The sequence below is a fragment of the Gymnoscopelus braueri genome (assembly GCF_963280865.1).
Source record: "Gymnoscopelus braueri genome assembly, chromosome: 19".
NCBI classification, from domain to species: Eukaryota; Metazoa; Chordata; class Actinopteri; order Myctophiformes; family Myctophidae; genus Gymnoscopelus; species Gymnoscopelus braueri.
This window is the reverse complement of record NC_137621.1, coordinates 1,047,645-1,066,271: the sequence shown is the minus strand read 5'-3', so window position 1 is coordinate 1,066,271 and position 18,627 is coordinate 1,047,645. Positions and strand designations below refer to the sequence as shown.

Here is an 18,627-nt window from a genome sequence, read left to right as displayed (position 1 = left end):
GACCTGTGCTCCGAGGAGCACTTTTTCTAGTTTGACTTTTATTGGTACTGCAATAGGCTCTACGCACAGCAGCCTTTTTGTAAAGAAATCGGGCCTCTTCCTTACTTCCTTCACAGGTGTTATCAATGAAAACGGGTCTTTCCCAGGCCTTCTCTGATGACCTGTCTTATTCATTTATAACGGTGCAACATTTTGCATGATTAAAAAACACAAATAGCAGAACTACAAGCTCATAACGTGGCACGAAGTAACTTGCTATGAGCTTGTAGATCTGCTATTTTTGAGAAGCAAAAGTATAAAGCAGGTTAACTCATTGACTGCCATTAACGAGCATGACAAGTTTTGTGTTCTCAGTGTTTTCCCACTAGATGGCGCTGTTCGCTAACCTGGGAGTCACCGTTTGACTCCTACAGAGAAGCAAAGCAGCAGCAAATCACGTGATAAAAAAAACAGCCCATTCACTTCCTTGTTATTCCATTTGGAAAAATGTCTTTTTCTCTGTTTCTGTTGTTTTTTGGTGAAAACAACCAACCTGCTCACAACTATGAACGGATGATCTACTGCTCACAACTATGAACGGATGATCTACTGCTCACAACTATGAACGGATGATCTACTGCTCACAACTATGAACAGATGATCTACTGCTCACAACTATGAACGGATGATTGCGGTGGATCGCTTTTTGTCTCCGCCAGGCCGAAAGGCATGGCAAGAGAGTATGTTTTACCCCCTGTCCGTCCGTCCGTCCGTCCGTGTGTGTGTCCTGTCCGTGTGTTACCAGCTAATCTCCGGCACATGGGCCTGTTATAGCGCCACCAGGAGGCCGATTTGTGCAAAACCCATTTTTTTACATTACCCCTACAGATTCTATCCAAACCTCATGCAAATCGGTACACAGTATCTCTATAGTCATGTGATCAACCCGGATCTGCCCGATTTCATCCTCATTGGCTAAGTAGTGTATGTAGTTATGTAGCAAAACGAAGTTAAGTGAATGTTTCATATAGATTCTTGTAAACCATGTTTTTTCTGTTCTATGGACCCAGTAGGACACAAAAAAAGCGGTTTACATTTTTTTCCCCCGCCCTGGCACTATTTTGGCACCATGGCAACATTTGGCAATGTGACGCAGTATTTTATGTCTGTCTGTATTTCTGTCAACATCATTTCTTCAAATCTGCATGGCCAATCTTCACCAAATTTGGTGCACAAATGTATGATGTGTCCCAGAAGACGCCATAACATTTTCACCATGATCGGCCAATAGGTGGCGCTACAGCAATCAATTCAAAAAGCAAATTCATGATTACTTACAAACTACTCGTCGATTTTTTAAATCAAATTTGATGGGTTGTTGCATCATGAGCTGAGGCACAAACTCTGAAAATTTGACCACAATCCACCTATAGGTGGCGCAACAACAACAGATTCAAGAATCAAATAGAAGATTTTCAGGACAATTTTCATGAAAGGATAACCAGAACGATTTTCATGTAATTCTGTAATTGCAACTGACAACGTTATTGTCAGTACCAACCCCGTTCCTTTCACATCCATTGGGCCTGATCATGCTCAAGAACACGTGAACAAGATTCATAAAGGAGAAGGTGCCATTTCTGGCTTGACCACTGATCCTCAGGGTCTGCTAAAATACTGTCTGAGTACCCCAGTACTGGCAAGACTGGCTGGTGAAACTGAGCGCTTACTGAACATAGCTGATGCCAACCCAAAGAAGCATCACCAACACTCAATGGCAAGAAATACACGTCAAGAGAAATCTGTGAAACAACTGAAGGATGTGCTGAGCTGAGCAGCGCAAATCCCTTCCGTCCACCAGGAAATGATGATGAATCTGAAATGAAGTTAGTCAACTTTGTTTCCAAACAAATAATGACAACAGCAGTACAGAACGATGTCTTGGACATTGAGTTACGAGGGAGCAGAGAACTTGGATTTTTTTGTGAATGAGAGGGTCAGAGGGGAAAAGAACATGTGGGACAAAATGTCAAAGCTTAAGTATCTGACCTGGAAAGATGGATGCAAAACTATCAATCTGAGGTAGTCAGCTTGAAATCAACCAGCTCACTGTTTGTTCGCCTGCTTCTCGTTGCCAAGTCCTCTAGAGAACTTGACCTGCAGAACGTTGTGGGAACATACGAATTTGCGGATCACAATGCAAGCCTAATGAAGTCTGATGGTTCTCTGTTTCCGACTTCAGCCAAGTCTGCTCTTATCCATGAATTGGAAGGAGTGGTTTCAGGGACTGCGTCTCCTGAAGAATCGATAGAAATGCAGAGTAGCCCATCAGCACACATGTTGACCAGTATCTTGATTGATGGCATGGCAGTCGTGCAGGAGATGGTTGTCCGGAAAGGTGAAATAAAATGTTGCAGAGATCTTGCAGAATGTTTTACTCAGAGTGTTGACATGAAGGCACGAGAATACACAGATATATACCTGCTATTTGACAACTATACAGTCACAAAATCCATGAAGGACCGAACAAGACAAATCCGTACAGCAGGAAGAGCACAAGACAAGGGGTACAAAATAGAAGATTCCACACCGATCAAAGACTTCAAGGCTTTTCTGGGAACCAAGGAAACCAAGGTCAACCTTGTTCTCTACCTTGCACAAAAAGCTGTTGAGCTTTGCAAACTGCCAATCACAACACACACACACAAGGGTGTCATGTCCACAAACACAAACACAAACATGGTGAACGTCACAAGTACACAAGAAGAGGCAGACACATTACTGGTTCTGTATGCAGTAGCAGTGAGTCGTTTAGGTAAAACACCACATATATACTCATGTGACACTGATGTGTTGGTACTTGCCCTTCGAAGGGTACCAGACCTTCAACCAGAGAGCGCAATCATCATGGGCACTGATCAAAGACGGATGATAAAACTGAGACCCATCTACATGGCCATTGGTCCTGAACGAGCAGCAGCATTGCCAGGATTTCACACGCTTACTGGTTGTGATACCACTGGTCACATCAGAGGAAAAGGAAAATCTACCTGCTTCAAATCATTCATGAAGGCTGGTGATGATGTACTCCATGCACTTGCTGAGCTTGGTGTTGGCCCTTATCCATCCTCAGAGGTGTTAGCTGGGTGTGAAAAGTTTATGTGTCAGCTCTTCAAACCTGGCTATGAATCAGCTGAAGTACTTCGGTGGCACATGTTTAAACAGCTCAAGGCCAATCAGGGTGTGGAAAAGATATGTCCAACGCAAGGGTCCATCATAGAACATATCCTGCGAGCACATTGGCAAGCAAATGTATGGGCACAAGACATTGTGGCTCAGCCAAAGGTTTTAGATCCACTATCTTTGGGATGGAGGCAGCAAGAGGATGGAAGTTGTGTCCCTGTAGTCTCAAAGGTTCCACCTGCACCAGAGGCAGTCGTAGAACTAGTCAAGTGTGCATGTGTTGCCAGCAAGTGCAGCGGCCGCTGTTCTTGCAAAGTCAATAATCTTCCATGCACAGAGCTCTGCAAATGTGAAGCTGCAGAAGATTCATGTAAAAAATCTTCCAAATGATGATGCTGAGAGTGATGACGATAATGCCTACAGTGATTGATTCTTTGTTGATTTGTTAAATTGAGAATGTGTACTGTTGAGCATTCCTTTATATATTTTTTCTCTGGAGGGGGGAGTATTATTATTTTTGTTTTCTTATTATCAAGGATCCATGTTCCATTTTATCAAAGGTTCAAGACAAATAAACCCTTTGAATTGAAAATAAACACTTTCTGTTTCTGTTTAAATAAGGTTTTTGTTAAAAATCGTCAGGTAGCTCTTGCACCATTGTGTATTTGCATATTGAATCTGTTGCTGTAGCGCCACCTATAGGTGGATTGTGGTCAAATTTTCAGAGGTTGTGCCTCAGCTCATGATGCAACAACCCATCAAATTTGATAAATATTTGATGAGTAGTTTGTAAGTAATCATGAATTTGCGTTTTGAATTGGTTGCTGTAGCGCCACCTATGGGCCGATCATGGTGAAATTTTTATAGGGTCTTCTGGGACACATCATACACTTGTGCACCAAATTTGGTGAAAAATTGGCCATGCAGATTTGAAGAAAAGATGTCGACAGACATAAAGACAGACATAAAATATTGCGTCACATTGCCAAATGTTGCCATGGTGCCAAAATAGTGCTAGGGCGGGAAAAAAAAATGTAAACCGGGTTTTTTGTGTCCTACTGGGTCTATAGATCAGAAAAAACATGGTTTACAAGAATCTATATGAAACATTCACTAAAATACACAATGACATACACTAAAGGTTGGCTTCCAAAGTTTGCAGGATTGGTCCGTTTTGAACAAAATGCCTCAAATCATGCACGCAGCTTGCAATTTCCGTGAAATTTCACACGCACATTCCCACTAGGCCGAGGAAGAAATGCCACCCATTTGACATTGGCCTGTTATAGCGCCACCAGCAGGTCTAATTTAGCAAAACAAATTTTTGGAAGAAAATGCCTCAAATCATGAATGCAGTGTCCGATTGCCGTGAAAGGCCTAAGAATAAATGGCACCCTTTTCACATTGGCCTAATATAGCGCCACCAGGAGGCCACAATAATCTACCTGACCTGGCGGAGACCTGTGCTCCGAGGAGCACTTTTTCTAGTTTTCCTTGATTCTACGAGACTCGGATACATCTTTTAAAGCGATCAGGGGATCCATCATACTGGAGATAAATATTCTATGGGTTTTCAAATGACTTGATGACCTGTCTTATTTATAACAGTATTAAAGTATTAAAGGTACCTCTTTGTCCAGGTTTTCTCTGATGACCTGTCTTATTTATAACAGTATTAAAGGGACTACACCATGAATTTGAACTCTTTCTTCTTTTTTGTGTGTTTTTGGTCTCCCCTACCTCTCTCTTCTATCCCCAAAATACCCCAGTTTGAACACTCAGGCTTTCACAGCAAATCTGGGGTTTTCTGTAAATTGGTCTCAAAACAGGCCAAACTGATTTTCACCCTGACGTGACGTCAAGTCAGGGGACAATCCCTCCCGTTTTTCAGTTCCAACCAAAAAAATAAGTCTTATTTTCTTTTTATTTATTTTTTCTTATTTATTTGTTTTACTTTTTCCACACAGAACCAGGAGATAACATGCATACAAACTGGCTCAATAGCGCCCCGTGCCAAACAGGACAATGTGGTATTGCAGGTGAAAGTGCTTTATAAGCCAGAGAGAAGTTAGTTGGAATGAGTATATCTGAGGCTTGATTTAGGCTCAAACCTTTTGAAAAACGTTTGAGGGACATAAACAATAAGATATTATTATTATTATTATTATTTTATTCATGGTGTAGATCCTTTAAAGGGATTGTTGGCAACATTAACCCTCTATCAGCCACTATATAATGATGCTGGGGTGTTTTCCTGCATTGAAACACAGTCCTCTTTCTGAAATCGTATTTTCCCTACTGTTTATGTTTGTAGCGGGCCGTAAATTAACGCACGTAAGTAACCTATATTCGGCATGGCCCGTTTAGAAGTCCCCTTAACTCTATGGAAGTCCTCCCTACGTCACCCCCTGGTGGTCGGGGAAACGAACTGCTGGAGTTTTTTTCTTTGTTTATCTCTGAATCGCCTACAATCCCTTTAAAGTATTAAAGTATTCAAGGTACCTCTTTGCCCAGGTCTTCTCTGATGACCTGTCTTATTTATAACAGTATTAAAGTATTAAAGTATTAAAAGTACCTCTGATAACCTGTCTTATTTATAATAACAGTATTGAAGTATTAAAGTATTAAAGTATTAAAGTATTAAAGGTACCTCTTTGCCCAGGTCTTCTCTGATGACCTATCTTATCTATAACAGTATTAAAGTATTAAAGTATTAAAGTATTAAAGGTACCTCTTTGCCCAGGTCTTCTCTGATGACCTATCTTATCTATAACAGTATTAAAGTATTAAAGTATTAAAGGTACCTCTTTGCCCAGGTCTTCTCTGATGACCTGTCGTATCTCCTCCATGGAGCTCTGAGGAGCTCTGCTGTGCAGAACCTTCAGCGTGGACGTGTACTCCTCTGGGAGCAGGTAGTCTAGCGCCCCCAGGTGTTGACCCACCTGCATGACATGAATAAATAAAATAATAAATAATAATACATAATAATAAAATACTTTAATTAATTATCATGATGTATTATTACTCCCCCGGCAGAAGGCAGTCTAGCGCCCCCTGGTGTTGATGACCCACCTTGATGAAGGTCCCGCGGTTGGCACAGCACAGGTCCCTCAACCTCTCCGCTGAACGCCTGTGTACCTGCAACAAAAACATCCTTATTAACACATTCCATACAATAACATCATTATTAACACATTCCATACAATAACATCATTATTAACACATTCCATACAATAACATCATTATTAACACATTCCATACAATAACATCATTATTAACACATTCCATACAATAACATCATTATTAACACATTCCATACAATAACATCATTATTAACACATTCCATACAATAACATCATTATTAACACATTCCATACAATAACATCATTATTAACACATTCCATACAATAACATCATTATTAACACATTCCATACAATAACATCATTATTAATACATTCCATACAATAACATCATTATTAACACATTCAATACAATAACATCATTATTAACACATTCCATACAATAACATAATTATTAATACATTCCATACAATAACATAATTATTAACACATTCAATACAATAACATCATTATTAACACATTCCATACAATAACATCATTATTAATACATTCCATACAATAACATAATTATTAACACATTCAATACAATAACATCATTATTGACACATTCCATACAATAACATCATTATTAACACATTCCATACAATAACATCATTATTAACACATTCCATACAATAACATCATTATTAACACATTCCATACAATAACATCATTATTAACACATTCCATACAATAACATCATTATTATCACATTCCATACAATAACATCATTATTAACACATTCCAATACAATAAAATCTATTATTAACACATTCCATACAATAACATCATTACATTGCCAGCCAATAACACATATATGCGTTCTTTAGAATCCATCACTTGCCTGCCAATAACGCATATATAAGTTTTTAGAAGAAAAGAAAAAATGTATTTGACCCAAAGACCAAGGAGATATTATTTTTCAAAGATCTAGACTCCTATCCACTTCCTTGTTAACTTTAAACTTAAACATTCTGTATCTCGGCTCCTGAGTACTTTTGTTTTTTCAATGACAAATCTCTGGCAGAAAACTGCAAAAAATCTGAAATAATTCTGGCAGTCAATCTCTCAAGAACAGATTCTGCTCTCCGCTTGAATCTGTCGGGGGGGTTCGTCATAACGTGTACGCACTGGCCTACAAGTGGGCGTGCCTTCAGATCAGGAAGCAGGCCGCGCTTTACCCAATCAAATTTGGTGGGCGGGATTTACTGTCTGTGCTCTGCTTCCCACTAAAAACAAAACCGAAACTCATTTAACAATAGCGTCCTCTGAGCAGACAACCACGGAAAGATATTCACATTTTAACTTGCTCTTTCATCATAGAAACAAGTGGGCTTATAACCAAAACCATCCATGTTCTCTGGGAGAAGTGGTGTTAGTGTTCTGTGTAGAAATATTGTTAGTGGGAATGAAAACATAGTCGCACCACCGGAAGTGAAAGGCTGAAGGAAGACCAAAACCCTGGTTTCCTTGCGCACGGGCCCACCATATACCCTCTCCCAGAGACAAGTGAGAGAGTAAAAAACAGCAGAGGGCGCTGTTTTTCCTTTGGCGATGGGTTCCCAGATTGCATCATTATTAACACATTCCAATACAATAACATCATTAGTATTATTATCATCATCATCATCATCATTATTATTATTATTACACTTATTATTATTATTATTATTATTACGGGGCCAGGCTTCCAGCATGGACCCGTTTTATTATTGGCATTATTCTGTTTCTTCTGCCACTTTTCGCAGTTCTGGCTGAACCGTGCATACGCTTTTTACGAAACTCGGCCATATGATAGATGGTCATGAAAAACTATCAAGAAATAAATCTCACAATCTTTCGTCAAAAGGTGGCGCTATAGCACTCAATTGAAAATGCCAACTTTGAACAGGTACAACTCATGCCCTGTTTGACCTACAGCCATGAAACTTCAATACACACATGCGTCTACTCATGATGAACAACTTTCACATTCTGACTTTTGACCTCTGACCTTTAGATCTCCCACCATTTTGAATTATATGAAAAACAGTTAAAACCCATCTCCTCCTGGGATTTTTGAGTAATCTGCACGAAACTTTTTACACATGAACTTTGGACCTATGCTGACTCAACGATGCAGTGGATTTTCCATAAGTGAAAAAATGAAGCTTTAATGAGCCAATGAATATTGCATTTTTATGACAATTATTCATCTGCCCCTAACACATACATGCAGACTCACATTTCTTTGAAACTTTGCGGTAATGTACAGGGTCATTCCAAATATCACTGAAACCAATCTTACTCCAATTGGTCAAAGGGGGGCGCTATAGCGATTCTTTGAAAATGCAAACTTTAAACAGGAAAAAGTCATGCCTCGTTTGGCCGACAGCCATTAAACCTGCTTACACACCTGCCTTGACTCATGAGGAACACATGTATCACTTTTACCAGTAAGCTCCGCCCTTAGATTGTCCGCAATTTTGAGCAGTTTGAAAAACACTTAAACCCAGGATTTTTCAGCTATTTGCATGAAATGGTATCATCTGTCTGACCTCCGTTTTCACTACACCAGGTCTGTTGGTCCAATGGCTTCCCGCTTAAAGGAGAATTTTGGACTAAAGTTTTCTTACCTTTTCTATGACGTCATGATATCTTAGGATGAATGGTACAGTAGAAAAATTTCATAACTCCACCCCTGAGCCGCCACAGCTTAAAAGGTGTGCGGATAGGCCTTAGGTTAGATAACATATTTTAATAGCTTTTTTTTTTTTTTTTTTTTTTTTAGATCTGACGTTCATAAGTGACAGAACACTATGCAACCCAAAAAAAAAAAAAAAAAAAAACAGAAGTCTCGCTAGATGAGATTGAAATCTCGAGATTTCAATCTCGTCTAGCGAGACTTCTGTTTTTTTTTTTTTTTTGGTTGCATAGTGTTCTGTCACTATGAACGTCAGATCTCACCAAAAAAATAATTTAAAAAAGCTGAAAATATGTGATCAAACCTAAGGCCTATCCGCGCACCTTTTAAGCTGTAGCGGACCAGGGGTGGAGTTATGACATTTTTCTACTGTACCATTCATCCTAAGATATCATAACGTCATAGAAAAGGTAAGAAAACTTTAGTACAAAATTCTCCTTTAAGTGAATGTCTCACAACATCAGGTCGCCGGTTCAAGCCTGACTTGGTGCAGACTTCATTTAAAGTGCATTGCAAACAACAAGACTGTATCAATGAACGCATGTGCAATTGATAAAGATAACATTTTATTGTTATCTTTTGTTACATAATATTTGAGGAGGGTATGTTTTTGCAATGTATGACATACTTCATTCTGAAAATAGCCGATCTACCATCTCAAAACTTTTCAGATAGCAACGTGTTTCTGAGCTTGTAGATCGGCTGCTTTCACTGGTTCACTTTTATCTTCAACAGACAACCTCAGCCTGGACAAAGCTATAGCACTATAGGTAGTGTTGCAGCCTGTCAATCCGAAGGTTGAGGGTTCAATTCCTGTTAATGGCAATAGGTTGAGATGTCCAATCAATCCATTCTGTCTCTCTCTCTCTCTCTCTCTCTCTCTCTCTCTCTCTCTCTCTCTCTCTCTCTCATCTCTCTCTCTCTCTCTCTCTCTCTCTCTCTCTCTCTCTCTCTCTCTCTCTCTCTCTCTCTCTCTCTCTCTCTCTCTCTCTCTCTCTCTCTCTCTCTCTCCTCTCTAATGGATAAATTAGAATGCCAACCTGTTCTTCTATTATTTCTGTACTATCTAACTTTATCTGAACTAAGAAGGTTTAAACTCACAGCAGGGGTCTTTAGTCAACCACTCTACACATGAATGTGCTAAATGTAACTCACCTACAGCTGTAAATGGAACAGCTGATCTGAATCCTTCATGCTACTGTCACTGTCTCAGCTATGTGTATTTGTGTAGCTATGGTTGTGTCTCTCTTATATTTAGTCCATACCTTATAAGACCATTTAGAAAAGCCTCTTTGGTACAATGTGGAGTATAAAGAACTGTGGTAGAGGAGGTTTGAGAGGTTTTTTGCCCCGAATGGGCTGTTGGTCAGGCCAGGAGGCCTGGCTCTGAATGATCTGTATGCTGTTGCTCTCTGCCTGAATCTTCCTAATAAATGATCAAAAACTTCACCTGAATGGAATATTATTATTCTATTACATTTGGCGTTGTCGGCAGGATCAATATTTCATATTTCATAACTAATTATGATTATGGATACTTGATCAAAAGAACTTAAGGGTGAAGGACTTTTTGGGAAAAAGATTTCTCAAAGCAGATCCGGACCAGATCCAGACGATGGAGGACAAAGAGGGAGCACTACAGAAGCAAGCTATGCAGAATCAACTTCTGATGATCTTCAACAAGGTCTACACGATTGGAACCTTGCAGACCGATCTATTCTGTCTGTGATGACAACAAGGAAACCACAAGCTTCAAGCCACAGAGGGAAGGAGCAGAGCATGCGTTTTTCCACAGAAGCATGCATGGTCACCAGCCATGAGAGCAGCACCAACAATGTCACCATTGCAGCAGCAGAGGTGACGAAATCGACACCATACAAACAACAAGAGACTTTGCCACAGCAGGAGGACAAGGCACAGAGAGCCACAGAGAGCATTTGAGAGCCACTGAACTGGGACCCCACCAGCCCAAGGGAGATCACTGCCACAGAGAGACATGCTGCACGTGAGAGACACTACTGGAACCACTAGCAAAGTGGAGATCGCTGTCAGAGACATAACCAAATGGACCCGTACGCTAAGTGAAGATGGAGGAAAGAGCCAGGAAGACTGGAAAACTATATTCAATATCTAAATGTCTATTTGTTCATACTGCCTAATCTCTGGCATATCAACGTCTGGGGTGAGATAAATTAGGTCGTGAAAAGCGAGCCCTCCGTGAAATTCGGTAAATACCTGTACTCTTGTGCAAAGTTGGTGTAAGCCAAATTAGGAAATTAGGTCGTGGAAGACGAGCCCTCCGTGAAATTCGGAAAATACCTGTACTCCGGTGCAAAGTTGGTGAAAGCCAAATTAGGAAATTAGGTCGTGGAAGACGAGCCCCTCCGTGAAAGTCGGAAAATACCTGTACTCCGGTGCAAAGTTGGTGGAAGCCAAATTAGGTGTGTAAGGAAACTGTCAAAATCAATCCGTGAAAGGCGGTCCGAATTGGTAAATGAATCTGTATGGAGCCCTCAGTCTTGAGAAACAGAGATTTAACATACAAACAGAGATATATTTGACATTATGAGTGAGAGGCTTTCAGAGCTTTCAAACCTAAAACAACCAGGTCTATTAGTCTGTAATATGTTTCATGTGATATGTTTGATATTTATCTGAATAAATTAATATAGGAATTTTAGATAAAAGCTGATATCTAAAAGAAAAAATTAGTCAACTGGGCATTGGCCATAAATGTGGAAATATTTGTTTTGACTGCATAGTCTCTGGCCTTTTAACGTTTAGAAGGGAGAGAAGTGTTTAGACACGCGTATCGCCCCAATTAGCCAGCGTGCTAAGGGCCCTTTGCCTTGAAAAACAGAGATTTAATGTCCAACCAGATAAAAGATTTCACATATACTAAATTCTAGAAAATGAGAGAGAGAGAGAGCTCTACAAAAATGGTTGAGTAAATATATAGCTATATCAACATGTAGGTAGGAAAATGTCTATTGATTTGGCATTCTATAAATCACCTGTCGTATGTACATGAATATGATTATTCATGTACAAAAAGAAAAAACTCTGGAATGTAATGGATAAATTAGAATGCCAACCTGTTCTTCTATTATTTCTGTACTATCTAACTTTATCTGAACTAAGAAGGTTTAAACTCACAGCAGGGGTCTTTAGTCAACCACTCTACACATGAATGTGCTAAATGTAACTCACCTACAGCTGTAAATGGAACAGCTGATCTGAATCCTTCATGCTACTGTCACTGTCTCAGCTATGTGTATTTGTGTAGCTATGGTTGTGTCTCTCTTATATTTAGTCCATACCTTATAAGACCATTTAGAAAAGCCTCTTTGGTACAATGTGGAGTATAAAGAACTGTGGTAGAGGAGGTTTGAGAGGCTTGTGCCCCGAATGGGCTGTTGGTCAGGCCAGGAGGCCTGGCTCTGAATGATCTGTATGCTGTTGCTCTCTGCCTGAATCTTCCTAATAAATGATAGAAAACTTCACCTGAATGGAATATTATTATTCTATTACATCTCTCTCTCTCTCTCTCTCTCTCTCTCTCTCTCTCTCTCTCTCTCTCTCTCTCTCTCTCTCTCTGGCCTTAAGCTCAGGTCTTATCAGGCTTATTGTGCATATTACTTATAGTTTTGTCTCTCTTTTAATGTATGACATACTTCATTGTGAAATAGCCGATCTACAATCTCAAAACTTTTCAGATAGCAACGTGTTTCTGAGCTTGTAGATCGGCTGCTTTTCACTGGTTTCGGTTTCTTTCTTTCCTTTATTTATTCAGGGGAGGACCATTGAGAGCAAAGCTCTCTTTTTCAAGGACGCCCTGATAACAGCATTTAAAACAAATGAAATACATACATTATGAAAAACCATAACAAACTTTTGAATGATGACATAGTCCTCTACCATGTTACATAGTTTAGTCATCAGGAGCAATCAGGGGTTCAGCGTCTTGCTCAAGGACACTTCAACATAGTTCTGGAGGAGCCCGGGATCGAACTGTGAACCTCGCAGTTGCCATCTCGGCCGCTCTACCGGCCACCTCTACCCCTGAGCCACTGCCGCCACCTCTACTCACACTTTACAAAGACTGTCAAGCTTTTTCCAAAATAGCAGATCTACAAGCTCATCACGCATCACATTGTAGATCGGCTTTTCTTTTGTATAGTTTGTATGACAGAGGGGGGGGGGGGGTATGTCATGTGGTGTGGGAGGTGGGGTGGCGGTGGAGTATGGGGTGTGTGTGTGTGTGTGTGTGTGTATGTGTGTGTGTGTGTGTGTGTGTATATGTGTGTGTGTGTGTGGGGGGGGGGGGGGGGGGGGGGGGGGTTTATGGAGCTTGCAGTGTACAAACGTGTTTAGCATCAAAATATACATTGAGTACCAAAGTAAAAGTACTGACATTTTCAGAAAATCTTCAGATCTACAAGCTCATAACGCGTCACATTGTAGATCGGCTGTATGTGGTTACTGTAGGTTTTGTATTAATAATAAAATCTGCAAAGTAACAAGTAACTAAAGCTGTCAAATGCTGTCATTGTAGTGGAGTAGAAGTAACACAAAGGGAAAGGACAGTAAAAGGACCTCAAAATTAAACTGTGCATGGTAAGCACTTGCATAGTACTTGAGTAAATATACTTATAGTTACTTTGCAGCACCACTGAGCAGCCAATGACTGACAGATTAGGTAGCAGCAGCTGCACTGATTGCTAGAGTGTATAGGTGCATGGGTTTATATTAATGGTCAGGAAGGCATTCGGACAATTAAAGCCATTTCTATTGACAGGGTGCAGGAAAATAACGTGACAACGTTTCCATGTCTAAACATCTTCCTCTCTTAAATACAGGCCTTTCAATCAGCCCATGTCATGAGGGGAGGTGGCCACTAGGGGGCGGCGGGTGGGATGTTGTCACCATAATGCCACTTGTTTATCAAGTAGAGGCAGCGTATCGTACCATGCAGCATCACTTCACAATCTGCTGTGTGTGTGTGTGTGTGTGTGTGTGTGTGTGTGTGTGTGTCCGCCGGAGGCACCGTCACGGCTTGATAGCTGCGTCGCCATGGAAATAGAAAGGCACTCTGGGATAGGTGGAGGCTGGCCATCGCCCCCTTTTCCCTGTGTGTGTGTGTGTGTGTGTGTGTGTGTGTGTGTGTGTGTGTGTGTGTGTGTGTGTGTGTGTGTGTGTGTGTGTGTGTGTGTGTGTGTGAGAGAGAGAGAAGGAGAGAAGGGTATGGACAGTGTGTATAGATGGAGTAGAAACATTTGCTGAACATTTCAGTACACATCTCTGTCTCTCGCACGCACGCACACACGCACGCACAAGCATACAGAAGGTACTATATATGTAATTATTATGTACTATATGGTACCTAGATAGAGCTCTCCATGGTTCTGAAGTATGTAACATACTAGATAGAGCTCTCCATGGTTCTGAAGTATGTAACATACTAGATAGAGCTCTCCATGGTACTGAAGTATGTAACATACTAGATAGAACTCTACATGGTACTGAAGTATGTAACATACTAGATAGAGCTCTCCATGGTACTGAAGTATGTAACATACTAGATAGAACTCTACATGGTACTGAAGTATGTAACATACTAGATAGAGCTCTCCATGGTACTGAAGTATGTAACATACTAGATAGAGCTCTACATGGTACTGAAGTATGTAACATACTAGATAGAGCTCTCCATGGTACTGAAGTATGTAACATACTAGATAGAGCTCTCCATGGTACTGAAGTATGTAACATACTAGATAGAGCTCTCCATGGTACTGAAGTATGTAACATACTAGATAGAGCTCTCCATGGTACTGAAGTATGTAACATACTAGATAGAGCTCTCCATGGTTCTGAAGTATGTAACATACTAGATAGAGCTCTCCATGGTACTGAAGTATGTAACATACTAGATAGAGCTCTACATGGTACTGAAGTATGTAACATACTAGATAGAACTCTACATGGTACTGAAGTATGTAACATACTAGATAGAGCTCTCCATGGTACTGAAGTATGTAACATACTAGATAGAGCTCTACATGGTACTGAAGTATGTAACATACTAGATAGAGCTATCCATGGTACTGAAGTATGTAACATACTAGATAGAGCTCTCCATGGTTCTGAAGTATGTAACATACTAGATAGAGCTCTCCATGGTTCTGAAGTATGTAACATACTAGATAGAGCTCTCCATGGTACTGAAGTATGTAACATACTAGATAGAGCTCTACATGGTACTGAAGTATGTAACATACTAGATAGAGCTCTCCATGGTACTGAAGTATGTAACATACTAGATAGAGCTCTCCATGGTTCTGAAGTATGTAACATACTAGATAGAGCTCTCCATGGTACTGAAGTATGTAACATACTAGATAGAGCTCTCCATGGTACTGAAGTATGTAACATACTAGATAGAGCTCTCCATGGTACTGAAGTATGTAACATACTAGATAGAGCTCTCCATGGTACTGAAGTATGTAACATACTAGATAGAGCTCTCCATGGTACTGAAGTATGTAACATACTAGATAGAGCTCTCCATGGTTCTGAAGTATGTAACATACTAGATAGAGCTCTCCATGGTTCTGAAGTATGTAACATACTAGATAGAGCTCTCCATGGTTCTGAAGTATGTAACATACTAGATAAAGCTCTCCATGGTACTGAAGTATGTAACATACTAGATAGAGCTCTCCATGGTTCTGAAGTATGTAACATACTAGATAGAGCTTTCCATGGTTCTGAAGTATTTAACATACTAGATAGAGCTCTCCATGGTACTGAAGTATGTAACATACTAGATAGAGCTCTCCATGGTACTGAAGTATGTAACATACTAGATAGAGCTCTCCATGGTTCTGAAGTATGTAACATACTAGATAGAGCTCTCCATGGTTCTGAAGTATGTACTGTACTAGATAGAGCTCTCCATGGTTCTGAAGTATGTAACATACTAGATAGAACTCTCCATGGTTCTGAAGTATGTAACATACTAGATAGAGCTCTCCATGGTTCTGAAGTAAGTAACATACTAGATAGAGCTCTCCATGGTTCTGAAGTATGTAACATACTAGATAGAACTCTCCATGGTTCTGAAGTATGTAACATACTAGATAGAACTCTCCATGGTTCTGAAGTATGTACTGTACTAGGTAGGAGTTCTTGTATGAAACCTTGTATGTCCAAAACCCCGTTATTTTGTATAATTACTTAACGAAAAGTAAAATAGTGAAAATAGCCGATCTACAAGCTCACATTGCATCGCATTGCTACGTTGTGAGCTTGTATATCGGCTAATTTCACTACTTTTGTAGTGTTTTGTTGTATGATGAAGTAGGGCGTTAATTTACGGGACATTTTTTCAATGTGAAACTTGGAGATACAAGATTTCTGCCCGATAGTGACAACACATCTTTTTGTGTGTCTGTGTGTGTGTGTGTGTGTGTGTGTGTGTGTGTGTGTGTGTGTGTGTGTGTGTGTGTGTGTGTGTGTGTGCGCGCCCCTTGGCGGGCCGGTCAAACGGTCCAGCTCAAAGCCTTCAGATGCTGTTAAAGCCCAGATGGCAAAATGTTTGTGTGACTCATGTTGTGCCTGTGTGGCCCTGGAGGACCAGGTGATTCCACACATAAACTAAAGTGTAGGAGGAGGAGGGAGTAAAAGTAGCAATACTGTAATAACAGTGTTAATTTAGTCGACTAAAGTAGTAAGTAGGGGTTCTACTGGATCTCTTCTCCTCTAGTCTTAGTTCTACTGGATCTCTTCTCCACTAGTCTTAGTTCTACTGGATCTCTTCTCCACTAGTCTTAGTTCTACTGGATCTCTTCTCCTCTACTCTTAGTTCTACTGGATCTCTACTCCACTAGTCTTAGTTCTACTGGATCTCTTCTCCACTAGTCTTAGTTCTACTGGATCTCTTCTCCACTAGTCTTAGTTCTACTGGATCTCTTCTCCTCTAGTCTTAGTTCTACTGGATCTCTTCTCCACTAGTATTAGTTCTACTGGATCTCTTCTCCACTAGTCTTAGTTCTACTGGATCTTTTCTCCTCTACTCTTAGTTCTACTGGATCTCTTCTCCTCTACTCTTAGTTCTACTGGATCTCTTCTCCTCTAGTCTTAGTTCTACTGGATCTCTACTCCACTAGTCTTAGTTCTACTGGATCTCTTCTCCACTAGTCGTAGTTCTACTGGATCTCTTCTCCACTAGTCTTAGTTCTACTGGATCTCTTCTCCTCTACTCTTAGTTCTACTGGATCTCTTCTCCTCTAGTCTTAGTTCTACTGGATCTCTACTCCACTAGTCTTAGTTCTACTGGATCTCTTCTCCACTAGTCTCAGTTCTACTGGATCTCTTCTCCTCTAGTCTTAGTTCTACTGGATCTCTTCTCCTCTAGTCTTAGTTCTACTGGATCTCTTCTCCACTAGTCTTAGTTCTACTGGATCTCTTCTCCTCTAGTCTTAGTTCTACTGGATCTCTTCTCCACTAGTCTTAGTTCTACTGGATCCCTTCTCCACTAGTCTTAGTTATACTGGATCTCTTCTCCACTAGTCTTAGTTATACTGGATCTCTTCTCCATAGTTTGTCATCGTAGCTTAGCTTTTATTTAGTTTTCTTCATTGAAAAATAAAGTTTTTCGCTATAATTTTAGTCAACGAAATGTGAACACTGGGTTGAAACTAAATAAAATCAAAGATAACTCAATTTAACACAAAAACTAAATACATGAATTACATTTAAAGTACATTTGTACCTGTGTAACTGTACTTTACTTGAGTATAAATGTTACAGGGAAATTGGCATTCCAGGGAAATTGGAAAAGGAGCGCTTGTTTTTACCACCCACCCAAGCAATTCTGTATAACCAACATTAGAGGGCAATGAATGCAAGCGTGTGTGCTTGTGCATGTGTGCGCATGCACACATGCACACGCATGTGTGCGCACGCGTGTGTGTGCATGCGCCCACATGCACACGCGCACACATGTGTGTCGTCTTGGACACTGGATAGTAACCATAGACTGTAACACAAGAAAAGATCTATTCTCCCTCTATCGGTTCACAACTCGGACGGCGCTGATTCGACTAGCAGACTTACCTAAAAGCGAGCGCTCCTCTTTCAATTTCCCTGGAATGCCAATTTCCCTGTGACATATACAGTACAGTATATATATTTTTTTGTTTTACAAAGATACAAAAAAGGTAGGGTAAGTGATATGTTTTCGTTAAAACAAAAAGTATTTTGTTAAAAGGTTAAAGCACTATATTCTGATAGTAATCATTGCTATAGAGTGTTTGTTCAGTAACAGGAGTCTCCCCGTCTCTCCAGCTCTTTAATAAACAGAAAATTCATTTTCCGCTAGGTGTCAAAATCTCAGCCAATCAGGAGAAAGTACCCATTTTTAAGCTTCATTTACATAGTGTTCCAGTTCCAATTTTGCCTGCTCATTTCTTAGTGTCATCACTTCTAATTTCACGTGTTTAATCTATATCCTGATTGAGTTCTCTATCCTGATTGGATAAAATTGGAAATGAAACGCATTTTCTGTTTTATAAAGAGCTGGAGAGACAAGGAGACTCCTTTTACTGAACAAACACTCTATAGCAATGAGTACTATCAGAATATAGAGCTATTTAACA

The 18,627-nt window shown here is 40.1% G+C and overlaps 1 protein-coding gene across 2 annotated transcripts in view; it reads right to left on the bottom strand.

Moving 5' to 3' along the window:
• adck1 (aarF domain containing kinase 1) overlaps positions 1-18,627 on the bottom strand; it is a 121,131-nt gene that overhangs the window by 69,206 nt on the left and 33,298 nt on the right. For both annotated transcript variants that reach the window (XM_080413599.1, XM_080413600.1), the window contains exons 4-5: positions 6,235-6,300; positions 5,967-6,104 (exon numbers count right to left, since the gene is read on the bottom strand). In XM_080413599.1, coding sequence (XP_080269725.1) covers positions 5,967-6,104; positions 6,235-6,300 — 204 coding nt within the window. The remainder of the gene's footprint in view (positions 1-5,966; positions 6,105-6,234; positions 6,301-18,627) is intronic.